Raw genomic sequence first — 13,887 nt, forward strand, 5'->3', positions numbered from 1 at the left:
AACACTGGGGATAGAGCCCAGAAATCTGTGTTTTAACAAACTTTCCAAGTGATTCTAAGATTTGAGGACCTTTGATCCAGCCCATTGCTTCCCAGACTATGCTGGTAGAATACTTATTTGCAGGAGGTTAATGGGTGCTCTGTAAAAGGAGGATCTATGGTCAAATAAGTTTGGGAATTACATACTCTACACTGCTTTCAGAAAGCCCCAAATCACAGTGGGGCATTAAAGGCTCTGAGAAGTCCTGCAGTATATTATTTACTTTTGATTAACCCAATGTTGTTTCAAATTGATTTTTCAGATTGCCTACTAACATTTCCATTAAGACTCTTAGGGAAATTCTGATCCACATCGATCCTCATTTTTCACATGGATAAATCGCAGCCTAGAAGAATGGGGACTGCCCAAAGTCACAGAGAGAGAGTGTGTCAGAGCTGGAAAAGACCCTAGCAATATACCTCATCCCTAAAGAGACTCTGTGGGCTCCCCGCCACCCTGCACCCTCTTTCCCTGCCTCCCAGCTGTGCCCTCCAGGGCCCTGCAGTATGGAGCTGGTCAACAGGACAGAGGTCTCTGAGTTCTTTCTGAAAGGATTTTCGGGCTACCCAGCCTTGGAGCACCTGCTCTTCCCTCTGTGCTCAGCCACGTACCTGGTGACCCTGCTGGGGAATACAGCCATCGTGGCAGTGAGCGTGCTGGACGTCCACCTGCACACACCCATGTACTTCTTCCTGGGCAACCTCTCCATCCTGGATATCTGCTACAGCCCACCTTTGTGCCCCTGATGCTGGTCCACCTCCTGTCGGCCCAGAAGACCATCTCCTTTCTTGGCTGCGCGATGCAGATGTGTCTGAGCCTGTCCACGGGCTCCACAGAGTGTCTGCTGCTCGCCATCATGGCCTATGATCGCTACCTGGCCAACTGCCGGCCACTCAGGTGCTGATGAGCCACCGGCTCTGCTTGCTGCTGGCGGGAGCCGCCTGGGTACTCTGCTTCTTCAAGTCAGTGACTGAGACAGTCATCGCCATGAGGCTGCCCTTCTGTGGCCACCGTGTGGTCAGTCACTTCACCTGCGAAATCCTGGCAGTGCTGAAGCCGGCGTGCGGTGATACGTCAGTCAACGAGGTCTTCCTGTGGGTGCGTGCCATCCTGCTGCTGCCCGTGCCCCTGGCGTTCATCTGCCTGTCCTGCATGCTTATCCTGGCCACCATCCTGAGGGTGCCCTCAACCGCTGGACGCCACAAAGCCTTCTCCACCTGCTCGGCGCACCTGGCTGTGGTGCTGCTTTTCTATGGCACCATCATCTTCACGTACATGAAACCCAGGAGCAAGGAGGTCCGCATCTCTGATGAGGCCTCCACAGTCCTCTATGCTGTGGTCACGCCCATGCTGAACCCCGTCATCTACAGCCTGAGGAACGAGGAAGTGATGGAGGCCGCCAGGAAGGTGTGGGACAGGAGATGGACCTCCAGGTGAGGGAGGCCGGGGCTCTGCAGGCTAGCAGGCCAGGCCTTCATTAGCCTACAGTGAGGGCTGTGGGTGTGGAATTTCCAGCCCAGAAACGCAGCACCAAGTCCCACTGATCCTGCCACAGAGGAGCTCACAATCACCCCTCTGCTCCTCCCCCCGGCAGACCCATGGGGCGCTCTCAGCATCACTGCCTGCATCTTTACACCAGCCTCCTGTCTGGCCTTAGGATTTCAGTCTTGTTCCTCCCAGTCTCTCCTCCAAGGGGCATGCAGAGGGATCTTTTGAAAAGTACATGTGATCCTGTCACTCTCCTGACTGAAACCCCTGGATGGCTCCCCAGAGCTCTCAGGATGAACTGTGAGGTCTTCAGTGGGGCATTCGAGGACCCCACAAGCTGGCCCTGACTAAACTCCCTCCCCGTCCTGTGCCCCACAGCCTCCCCCCTGTCAGCTGCACACGCCAGCCAGCTGTGAGCCTCAGTGTTGCCCAGCACTGCCCAGCTCTGTGCCCTTGCTGGTTCTTTCCACAAGGCAGCCTCCACCCAGCAGGCAGTTCCACTCGTAAAAGGACTGCCTGACCCTCAAGGCCCATCTTTTATTTTTTAAATATAGTCCCATGTGATATACAGGAGGTTCTTGTTTTTCTGTTTTATATCTAGTAATGTGTATCTGTTAATTCCACGCTCCTAACTTATCCCTGCCCCCATCTCAAGGCCCATCTTGAATGCCACCTCCGCCAGGAAGCCCCTCCCACTCTGCATCTCTCACTGTGCTCTTCCTGCTTTATTTTCAGTGTTACTGTTAAGAGCAGGTAGTATCGGATTCCACTCTGTCCCAAGGTCCAGCCCGGCCCAACCCCAGGCCCTTAAAAATAAATAAATAAATAAATAGACTTCTTAAATAAATAGAAAACATATCGATGTAGGGGTGACAATGGCAGAGCCTGGGGTCCTTCCCAAATCTGAGCAGAGCTGAGATGGAGCTCACAGATGACAGGCATGACCTAGTGCCTTGGGAGGTGACAGCAGAGGCAGTGACGAGCCCTAGCACCCAAGATTTCCAGACCTGCCCAGCCACCGGGATACCAATCACTCCAAGCAGCTTAGGGCCTGGATTCTCCTGTCTCCCTTTTAGCAGCAGTAGCTTCCGGGGCCTCCCTGCCCGGCATCCAGGCCTCACGTGGCCTTGGGGAGACTCTGCTCTACCTGTCTTCAGCCCACCCCCTAGGACCCTGCCATAGCTACCTCTTCCTGGTGCTCAGCCTTTTCCCAGCTTTCCTCTCTGAGAGCTCAGTGAACACACAGAGGAAATGGACTCAGATTCAGAGAGCATCTCCATTCCCTGCCCGCTCTGGTCTCAGTGTCACCGTCCATGTGATGGGAGAGCTGAGCTTGGTCGCAAGCAGCGGGCCAGCTCTCCTGCCGCCTGGCTGCAGGTAAGCACATTCTCGCTTGGGCCCTCAGTTCCCCTCCAGTCCCTCTTCCTATTCCTCGGTTGGTCAGAACAGAGGCACAGAGGAGGGAAGCACAGCCCCGCAGCTCACAGCCTGACCAAGCCAGGGTGACCGCTGCCACTAAGACCTTCTGCTAGGCCTTTGATGCCACGACAGGGGTTAGGACTTTATCCTGTGGGCATTTGGGTCTACAATCATTACTTATAGATACTTTTAGAAAGGTCACTGATTAGATACCTTTCTTCACCCATGAAATTGTCAAAGAATTGTTTTTAATGTCTATTGTTAACTACGGTGCAGTGAAGTAGGTAATGTCATACACTGCTGGTGGGGGTGGGAATAAGTTAATATGACCTTCCTGCCAAGTAAGCGGTGGGTATGAATCAAGAAACTTAAAAACTTCAGACCTTGGGCTTCCCTGGTGGCGCAGTGGTTGAGAGTCCGCCTGCCGATGCAGGGGACACGGGTTCGTGCCCCGGTCCGGGAAGATCCCACATGCCGTGGAGCGGCTAGGCCCGTGAGCCATGGCCGCTGAGCCTGCGCGTCCGAAGCCTGTGCACCGCAACGGGAGAGGCCACAACAATGACAGGCCTGCGTACCGCAAAAAAAAAAAACAAAAAAAAACTTCAGACCTTCTGACGCAACACCTCTACTTCTAGGAATTAGTCTGAGAAAATTATTAGAGGTGCAAAGATTTATGTATAAGTATATATATATATATATATATACATATATGGATATTAATCACAGCGTTATTTATGGTAACAAAAATTTGTAAGTATCTTAATGTCCAAGCATAGCAGAATGTTTAAATAAATCCTGGTGGAGCCCAATGATAGACTGTGACACAGCCATTAGAAATCCTATTTTTTGAAGGATATTTGATGATGGGAAATTCTCACACTGTAATTAATAGAAAAAGGCAGAACATATAACATTGTACTCAGTATAATCCCAATTCTTTAAAGGTATTTTTCTTATGGATATATGAATAAGTATGTATGTAGAAAATTCTGGAAAATTAAGACAAAATGTGAACTAACAGTCGTTTCCTTTGGCTGATGGGATTACAGATAAATATTGTTTCCTTACTTATTCTTTCCAATATTGTCCAATACTTCTAAAATGAACATCACTTTGAACTTAAAAATAATATTATTTTTGAGACATGGAAGATCATGTGGCTCCAGAGTAGAGCACAGACGAGAAGGGCCCTGGGCTGAGGGCAGCAAGTGTGGAAGCTGGTGCCGTAACCCAGGCACCCACGGGGCCTGAGCCAGGTGGGCAGTCAGGCAGAGAGGGCGGGGCTGAGAAACCTTGGGGACATTCAGCTGATCGCAGAGGTGGCTGAGGGAGAGGGGGACTGTGCGCTGGTGCCCGAGCTTCTGGCTTATTTGGGTGGATAGTGCTCCACCGTGAAAGAAACACTGAGTTATGGGGAAGATGAGAGAATCAGGTTGGAGCGGGTGGGATGGGAGGGTGGTGATGAGCTTGTTTGGATGCATTTGTGGGTAACCATGGGGTGGCAAGACAGCCCTGTTCCTAAGCAGCTGGAAAATAAGTGGGGACAATCTTCCAATATTTATTTTGACCTGTGTCCTTGAAAAAAAAATTCCAAGAGACAAATCATAGTATAATGGGAAAATCTGCAACTGCTGCTGCATTATTTAAGGCTGTTTTTTAGTCCCTAAACTGTGTCAAGTTGTCATTCTTTATTGTGAAGGAAAGAGAAGGACATGGAAAGGGAAATGGAAAAGGGAACCTGCAGAAACTCACGCACCTGGCTCAACCCCTGACTTCATGGTCCCTCACAAGGGCTCGGAGTCTCACCCTGTACAGCAATTCGCTTTCCTTAACCTTTCATGAGTGCAGGTCCCCACAGCTCTCCTGGAAGGAGACACCCCATTTCACAGCCCAGGACGCCGAGGCCAAGGGCAGGGGTCGTAGCACCCCAGCCTCAGGTCCAAGGGGCAGGGCTGCAATGAGACCTTCAGATTCTCTGTCCAGTGTCTCTCCTGTGCCCTCCTCACCCAGCCAGGGCCTCCTGGAGCAGCACAGGGAACCTGGGGTCTCTGAAGCCCCATAGCTGGCAAATGTGCAAACTTGTATAGTTGCAGAGCTTGAACTTTAAATTGGGCAGGGACTGAGAGGTGCCCAAGGGCAAGGAGCACACGACGTGTCTGCATGGCAAGGGACCAGGAGGCTGGGCCTCAGGGCCTCCCCCCGGCCCACCCCAGCACAGTGTGTCTGCTGGTAATGAACTCAGTACTCCCTTGCTCTGCTCTCCCAGGCCTCAGGTCACCTCACCAGGCAGCTGCTTCAGCCACCTGCCTGCACTAATGCCACTGGGCCAATAGGTAGGAGGTAAGGAGAACCCATCTAGCATGTTGACTCTTCTCATGGACTTTTTTTTAAACATGCAAAAAACCAGAATATCTGCTTGGGGAAGGGAACATAATGGTAGTAATAATATCAGCTACCACTGACTGAATACTTACCATGTGCCAAGCTCTGTGCTAAGAGCTTTCACTGGATCCTCAAAATCACCCCATGAGGAAATACTATTCTTATTTCCACAGGTAAGGAAGCTGAGGCTGAGAAAACAATTAGCAAGTGGCAGGTCTGGGACATGGGCCCTGGTTGCTCTGACTCACCTCAAAGCCCACACTCACCTGCTTTGCTAACACAGCGAGGAATGTGAAGCAGGAATCCCAGATCCAGGCATTTCCGGGAAATTGTAACAGGAGCTTCTTCTTGTTATGCCCCTCACCTTCCTTTTAAAATAATATGTAAAGCCTAAAATAAGTATTCAATGGTTCAAACTAGATTTACCAGCCAATGAAATTGACATGATATTTACCATGCAAAGTGACCCTGGGTCTGTCAGACCTCAGGGTTGGAAGTTGCTAGAAAGATGTGAGGGGGGAATGTTTTGAAGGTTGCACAGAGTACCAGAGACAAGCTAACTGAATGGCTCCATTTCACTCAAGGAGAAACTGGACCAAGGTCATATAGCAGAATCGGAACAAAGGCAAGAATCCAATCTGGGCCCCTCACCCCAGTCGAGGGCTCCTTCCATGGCATCTCCCTGCCTCTCAGGAGGGGTAAAACTGGGGAGTGGATTAGACAATGATTCTCAGAGACACTCAATTTCCTATCACTCTGGGTATCTGACTTTCCAGGACATGACAGGGTGAGAGGCCTGGCAGACAGATGCTAGAGTGATTTTCTGAGTGTATTGCGAAACACCATCGTACCCAAGCACTCTGCAACGTTTCTGGTCCTCTTCCAGCTGAGCATGTGGTAGGACTACACAGGCCAGTGCATTGTGGGCATTTGGGATACAAGTCACTTCTGGGTCGGAGCACTTAACTTCTGGTGTGAGATGCTCTGGTGTGTTCTTCCCCAGCCGTAACAACTGGTGATGTCCCAGGTGGTGGAGCCAGGGTCTCTGAGGATGATGACCTGGAACAGAGCCCCCTGAAAACCTGCAATGGACATGTAGCGTGAGAACTAAACCTCTGTCGTGGTAAGCCACTAAAATTATGAGGTTGTATGTTATTGCAGCAAAACCCAGCTCATCTTAACTGATGGAGCAAGGGAACTGCAGCTGCTCCCTCATGTCCCAGCCTGGGCCCACGCTGCAGTCAAAGCTGTTGGTAACCTGGCAGCATGGTATTTTCTAGACACAGCCTTATTTCTTTGAGGTCATAAGCCCATGGCCTAGTGGGCTGTTCCTAACTTCCATGAATGTGTTATGATCAGACTCTTAAACTGTAAGCAACCCCTATCACTCTCCTGATTTAGCTCTCCAGAGAGAGCAGCTATCCCTGCAGGGAGGAGACTGGCCCCACTAAAGCTCTCCTCCCAGCAATCACACGGCTACATCGTTGTTCTGCTGGTGTGTGCTCTGGAGGAAGGCGAGAGAGGGTGATCTCAAGGTAAGAAATCTGGGATCAGGATTTTGGCAGAAGAAAAGCACTGGATCTCAAATGGTACCTCCTCCGTGTAGGCACTGCAGGGTGTTAGGGATGAACTGGACACAGCCCTTTGATTTCCACAGCTCACAGTCTATTGTGTGAGAGAGAATGACACACTAACTGCTAGTGGCTGTGTGAGCGTCATGTTTTCGGGATGGTCAGTTCTGTGGACTGGGAAGGCGGGCCCCGCAGAGGAGGTGCGTGTGAGCTGAGCCTTGGAGGATGAGTGGAAGAGAAAGGCCGCTCCGGCTGAGGAAAGTATGAGAAGAGAGACGAGACAGGAGTGTGTGGGATTTGTCCATCAATGGGGAGTGGTCTGAGGCTGAGCAGGAGTGGATGAAGGTACAGGAGTTGAGGTAGGAGGGCAGACCAGAGCCTGGTGACAAAAGCCCTCAATTGCCTGTGCCATTCCCACTTGATTTTTTTGTTGGAGACAAGGGTGGGGAAGAGAAATGCAGAGTCAGGCTATTTCCCACCTTTTACCTGCCTGAAAACACCCTCCACACCTATGTCCAGTGTCAAAATTTGAGGTTAAAAGGTCTTTTTTGGGCAACACACCCAAAAAAGACCAAGGCCTTATAATTGAATCTGAAATTAAGCTTTGGGCTTAATCCAGCCACTTGAAGTCACAACCCAGGAAAGATGCTTCCTTTTAACTTCTTCTTTCCAGACCTCAGGTTTTACTTTACATCCCAGACTCAAAGAGAATCTCAGAGGTTTCTAAAGCTGAGAGAGGAAGGGATGTGACCAAGGTCACCAGAGAGCAAGGAAATGAGTGTAAACTGTTAGGCCAGAAGCTGCATCTGCCTCTGCTGTATTCCCAGCACCCAGCACATAGCAGGTGCTCAATAACAATTTGATGAATGAGGGAACGAATGAACCATCACAATCAGGCAATTCTTTACCTGTCAAACTTCAGCAAAAAAATCGCTACCTTTAAATGTTTACATGGATAAGATTTACGGTCATTGGCTGACCCAGATTTATCAACTACCCCTGTATGTTCCAGAAACGCCCCTAACAATCGCCTTGATTTAGGCTGGAGGAGGGAAAACCAGCACAGGCTCTGGGGTGGAGAGGGGTCATGACAGATGCTGGAGCTCTTGTGCGGGGAGGTGATGAGCACAGATCCAGCAGGTGCCTGCGGCTGAGGACACAGTCTTTGATCTGGAGTCTTGCTGCTGGGTGGCTCACCAGCACTTTTCTGTGTGTCTCATCTGGCTACACAAAATTCCCGTTTTTCAGAAGGCAACTGAGTCTCAAAGGCCAAGCGACTTGGTCAACATCACACAGCTAGTTAGAGCTGGAGCTGGGATGCAACGCTGGGTTTTCAGAATCCTGCGCTGAATATCTGTTGAGTGACTGTCCTTGGCAGCACTCGCTGTACAAGGTGCCGAGAGGAAGGAGACAGTCCCGCTCTCGAGGGTGGTAGAGGAGACAGGTGCACAACACGAGAGCACAGAGGATGGTCAGGGGCTGTGGGAGCACAAGAAGGGGGCAGGTGACTCTGCAGGGTGCAGGAGGGAGAGGAGGAGAGATGAGCTGGACTCTGAAGGAGCAGGAATGCCCCCACTGGGGAAGAGAGGGAGGACTGCCTATAAAAGGGAACTTCTTGGGCCAAGATGTAGTGCTGGGAAAATACATGGTTTATTCAGGAGAGGGTGAGCCCATTGGCCCCTACAAATGATAGATGCAACTAGGCAGGAGGAATGAGGGGGAAGATCCAGTCCTGGAGGACGGACAGGGTTCCAATGCTGTCACAGGACATAGGCCTCACAGTAAAGCTAGGCGTGAAGGGAGTGAGGGAAGGGGTAGTTATATATCTTCTGAAAGGTTAAAGTTCACCCTCAGCTCCTATTTCTCCCTTACACCAGGGATCACTGGGGCTACAAGACAGCTTTCCCATCTAACACTTGACACTTCACTCCCTCGTGACACTGGCATTTCCCAAAGAGGCTGAGACCAGCTCAGAAGAGCAACGGAAGCTACCTGGGCGAAGACTGCAACCTTTCCCACCCTCCCTGTATAAAGCTAGTCAATGACTGATGACGCCTCTACCACATGAGACCTGGTTTCCCTCTTTGTGTGAGATTACTGCTGATATTATTCATCCTAAAAAGCAATATGGAGGCCAAGAAGAGAGTCACTTGGTTTTCAGGACCAGGGTTAAATGCTGTGACCAGTGGCTCTATTGGGATATGTATGTTCTTGTACGTTCTTTTAAAAATCAATGGATGGTCTGTGATTCCTTAAGGAGGAATGGCCAGAATAAGGCTTACACATCCTATGGAGTGGAAATGTTCAATCTTTGTGCCCAAAGGAACGCTAAGTGAGCATCACTCATCACCCACCTCCCTCCCCGAGCTCATCTCTTAAGAAAGAGGGGCAGCACTTGTGACAGGTGCGGCATCTTTTTATCCACTTATTTTTCATACAACTATAGCCCCAGCACCTAAACAATACCTAGCACAGAGGAGGCATTCAACAAATATTCAGTGAGTGAATGAATCTGAAACACTATGGGCATAATTCAGCCGTATGAAGTCATAACCTAGAAATGATGCTTCCTCTTAACAGGCAAGAACGCTTTAGATTCCAAAGGAGCACCTGAAACATGAACCCTACTCTATCATCTCCCCTGAGCCCACCCTGGGGAGAAGACAGATGAGCCTAGGGGATTAGAATGGGTCCCGCCTCCCCTAAGTTACACCAGAACTGCAGAGCTGAGAGGGCTGGCTTGCAGACCTGAAGTCCACTCTCTTATTATACAGATGGTGAGACTAAATTCCAGAGGCAGGGCTGACCCGCTCCAGGTCATACATCCAGGTTGCTTGGCTCCCAGGCCAGCTGGTGCTTTTTCCAACACCCGTGTGGTCCAGATGGGAAAGGAGGGAGAATGAGATGGATGGGGCCAACCAGACGGCCGTGACAGAGTATGTCCTGCTGGGGCTACACGAGCACCACAACCTAGAGATGGTGCTGTTTGTACTCTGCCTGGGCATCTACTCTGTGATAGTGCTGGGGAACGCCCTCCTCATCGGGCTGAACATGCTGGACCCCCGCCTGCAAAGCCCCGTGTACTTCTTCCTCAGCAACCTCTCCCTCATGGATATCTGTGGCACATCCTCCTTTGTGCCTCTCATGCTGGTCAATTCCCTGGAAACCCAAAGCACCATCTCCGTCCCTGGCTGCACCCTGCAGATGTTCCTGACCCTGGCACTGGGCTCCACGGAGTGCCCGATCCTGGCCGTGATGGCGTGTGACCGTCACGTGGCCATCTGCCAGCCGCTTCAGTACTCAGAGCTCATGAGCAGGCAGACGTGCGTGTGGATGGCGGCACTGAGCTGGAGGACAGGCTTTGCCAACTCCCTGCTGCAATCCACTCTCACCTGGAGCCTCCCCTTCTGTGGCCACAACGTCATCAACCACTTCTGTGAGATCCTGGCAGTGCTGAAACTAGCCTGTGGGGACATCTCTCTAAACGCGCTGCTAACAATGGTGGCCACTACTGTCGTGACGCTGGCCCCGTTGCGGCTCATCTGCCTGTCCTACATTTTCATCCTTGCTGCCATCCTGAGGGTGCCCTCTGCTGCCGGCTGGAAGAAAGCCTTCTCTACCTGCTCTGTCCACCTCACAGTGGTGGTGGTTTTCTATGGGACCACCTCCTTCATGTACTTCAAGCCCAAGGCCAAGGACCCCAACTTGGCTAAGATTATCGCATTGTTCTATGGGGTTGTGACACCCTCGCTGAACCCCATCATCTACAGCCTGAGGAATACAGAGGTGAAAGCTGCCGCCATAGCTCTGCTGAGGGGAGACCTGCTCTCCAGGGAAATGTCCCGTTTTTCTTGTTGCTCTCTATCAGGCAGGACAGGCTAGGGTACACTCTGGTCATGATTTCAAAATTTCAGTGGCTTAAAACCACAAAGGTTTTTTCTCACTTACGCTGCAGGTCCATCAGAGGTTGGCTGGGGGATGTGCTCTGCACCATCGCCTTCATCCCTCTGGGACTCAGGATGATAAAGCAGCCACCATCTGGCACACTGCTGGTCCAAGTGGCAAAAGGCAAAGAGAAAATGACAAAGCCTGCGCTGATTCTTAAAGCTTCCGCTCAGAAGTGACCTGTTACTTCCACTTCCACCTCACTGGCCAAGGCAAGGCGCACACCAGGGCTGACACCGAGGGGGCGGGAACACCCACCTACCACGCATCTGGAAGGAGGGGGAGGACTGAAGAATTTGTGAAGAGCCTAGTGACAACCACCCACCCTACAGTCAACCCAGGGGCTACTGGAGATTTCTAGAGCTTCCTTTTCTTGGAACAACTGTCCTTCACCGGCTGCTGCCAGGTTCATCATCCCAGGAGAGTGCTGGTTAGCTCTCTTGTGGTGGCTTTGGACTGGGTCGAGCTAACTAGGGTGGAACCGGGCCTCCCCGAGTTTCCTTCCCTGTAAGGTTCTGGGATCGGGTGGACCACGAGAGAAATCCGCATGAGATGGGAGGCGAAGGCGAAGCAGCACCGTCGTGGTGGGAGCCCTCACTTGCTGTCACCGGCCTGGGGCTCACCTTGCTGTCAGCACAGCTGCTCCAGCTCCTGCCACGCCGCCTGCAGCTGCTCGGAGGCCCGTGCCAAGTGTAGCGCCACGCCAGAGAGTGCCAGCTCCTCCTGCAGGTCACCAGTGTCACTGAGCCTGAAGGCAGCGAGGCCCAGACACGGGCTCCGGTCTGTCCTCACCTCCCCCTTCACGCCCCCCGAGAGCAGCTTCAGGCCCGACACCAGGTGCAGAGGCCCAGCTTTGCACAGGCTTCTCCAACTGCTCCCACAATCGACAGCTCTGTTCTCTACAACAGACCCCCTTATATCACTCACGCTTGCCCTACTTTGGCCAGACCCTGGCTGATGCCTCACTCAAGAGCCTACGATGGCTCCCCTTAACCACAGAATGAAGCCCTAACTCTTCAGTTGAGTTCAAGCCCTCCAGAACCCAGCCCCCCACTTCTCCAGCCCGATGTTCCACTAACCCCCTTCACACGGTGACCCCCTCGCTACAGTGTCTGTACTGCCTGCACCTTGGTGTCTCGCTCATGCTCATCTCTGGCGAGACCTGGGACTATTTTTCCAAGCCACCTTAGACACCAGCTCTCTCACACAGCCTTTCCTGGTGCACTTTGAATAGTCTCTCTTTCCTTTACGTCCCACAGCACTTTGTTGGTATCTTTCACTCGGTATCCATCCCATTCTGCTTTGCATCCATGGTATTTCACCACCACGTGGGCTCCTTGATGGTGGGATTCAACCAGGTCTGGCTTGTCTCTGCAGCTCCCACAGAGCTTTCCCGATAGAGGGTTACTGAACTGAACTGTCCCTCAGAAGCCCTCACAATGTCACATCTGGGGATTGGATCCTGTGCTGCTGGGTGTGCCCCAGGCAGCTGTGGACAGTCCAGGGTTTAGTCCAAATGTGTGGACAGACATGAGCAGAGAGCAGCAGTATCTGGTGGCCACGGCCATGTATTCCAGGAAGTCACTTGAACAAGTCAGGAGACAACAAAGGACCCCTGCTTTGGGACCCAGGAGGCCAAGGTTCCAGACCTGGTTCAGCTGCTCTGCCTGTCACGGTCTTCTTGCTGGCCCTCTCCCTCCAGGAATCCCACAGGCACCTCAAACTCAAACTATCCACAACTGAACTCATCATTCTGCCCCACAAAGGTGTGTCATCATCTCAGGGAATGGCACCAACACCCGCCCCAAGTCACCAAGCCAGAAACGTGGCAGTCACCATAGGCTTTCTTTCATCCCTCACCACCCCACACATCCAAGCAGTCACCATGTCCTAGAGAATCCACCTCATAACGGCTCTCGGATCAGTCCCCTCCTTCCCACTGACACCGCCTTCACCATCTCTCTCTCAAATAGTGCAACATCGGTTTTGCTGCACTTTCAGCCTCCAAATCCTCTCCAAAATCCATCCTCTGCACCAGCCGTCAAAACACCTATCTGAAAAGACAAAATAACGCAAACAAAACAAAACAATCTGATCCGCTACTCTCCTGCTTAAATCCCTCCAATGAGGCCATTGCTCATTTCCCTAGGATAAAAGCCAGACCCCATGTACCTGCCCAACCTCATCACTGGCTGCTTGCCTCCGCCCTAACTCCACACACACACACCCTGCAGGTCCAGAGGCCCTGAACTAGTCCCAGTTCCCCAGTAAAGATCAGTCTTTCCTGCTCCTGTGTCTCCCCCTTGCTGTTGCCTCCCATGTCCAAACACCTGACCTTTAGCTAACATACATTGGAGACTTACCACATAGCAGGCTAGGCACTATACTAAGTGTTCTAAGTGCTTTCCTGCTTGGGGACCAGATGGGATGATGGAAATTTCAGGGGAGGAATGTGATATGGACACTGGTGACCAGAGTGAACACTCTCCCAACATCCTGGCATTATGGAAACTCATTCAATCCTCACTCAATGCCCTCCACTCCATCCGGCTTCCAGAAAACCCCTTCTGATCCCTCCTAGCTGGGTGGGGTCTGTCTCAGCTCTGTCTCCCTCTTCAGTGCCTTCTGTACTCTACTGTGTCCTGAATCCCAGCTATTTGGGCTCATGTGTCCTAGTGATCTGTGTGGCATAATATTTCTGATACAGGAACAGACACCTAGCCCACACCTCTCCTTCCTTCTCACCATTCAATTGGTGAATGTGATGTGAGATGTGACCTTCTCACATCACTCTGCTCAGTGCCCGAAGGAAGAGATGTGATTGCAAAAAGCAGAGAACAAAGAGATGTTTTCCTGGCATCTGAGTTTCAAAAGCCTAGGCTCTAAAGGGAACATAAAAGACTTAAGGCATAAACAAAAGATTTGGGAGAAAAATGTAAGGAAAAATAGGTGTCCCCACCTCCAGATTAATAAAAGATTCCCTAAGTTAGGGAGAGGAAAAAGCAAGGAGGAGGGGATGTAGTGAGAGCATTGGCATAGGAGG

At 51.4% G+C, this 13,887-nt stretch overlaps 2 protein-coding genes across 2 annotated transcripts; both read left to right on the top strand.

The window, feature by feature from the left end:
• Positions 1-545: 545 nt before the first annotated feature.
• OR13J1 (olfactory receptor family 13 subfamily J member 1) lies at positions 546-1,476 on the top strand. The gene is given in 3 exon segments (XM_060013396.1): positions 546-765; positions 768-935; positions 938-1,476. Coding segments are annotated over 3 exon segments (927 nt in total).
• Positions 1,477-9,800: 8,324 nt separating this feature from the next.
• On the top strand, positions 9,801-10,781 carry LOC132426601 (olfactory receptor 13C7-like). The gene has a single exon (XM_060013397.1). It carries the CDS (start codon positions 9,804-9,806, stop codon positions 10,779-10,781), a length of 978 nt encoding a protein of 325 aa, XP_059869380.1. The 5' UTR covers positions 9,801-9,803.
• Positions 10,782-13,887: the final 3,106 nt, after the last annotated feature.

This window comes from Delphinus delphis, chromosome 6, assembly GCF_949987515.2.
Source record: "Delphinus delphis chromosome 6, mDelDel1.2, whole genome shotgun sequence".
Lineage (NCBI taxonomy): Eukaryota > Metazoa > Chordata > Mammalia > Artiodactyla > Delphinidae > Delphinus > Delphinus delphis.

Bases quoted from the DNA above. Each gene is read 5' to 3' on its own strand.
- LOC132426601 (XM_060013397.1), top strand. From the start codon at position 9,804: ATGGATGGGGCCAACCAGACGGCCGTGACAGAGTATGTCCTGCTGGGG.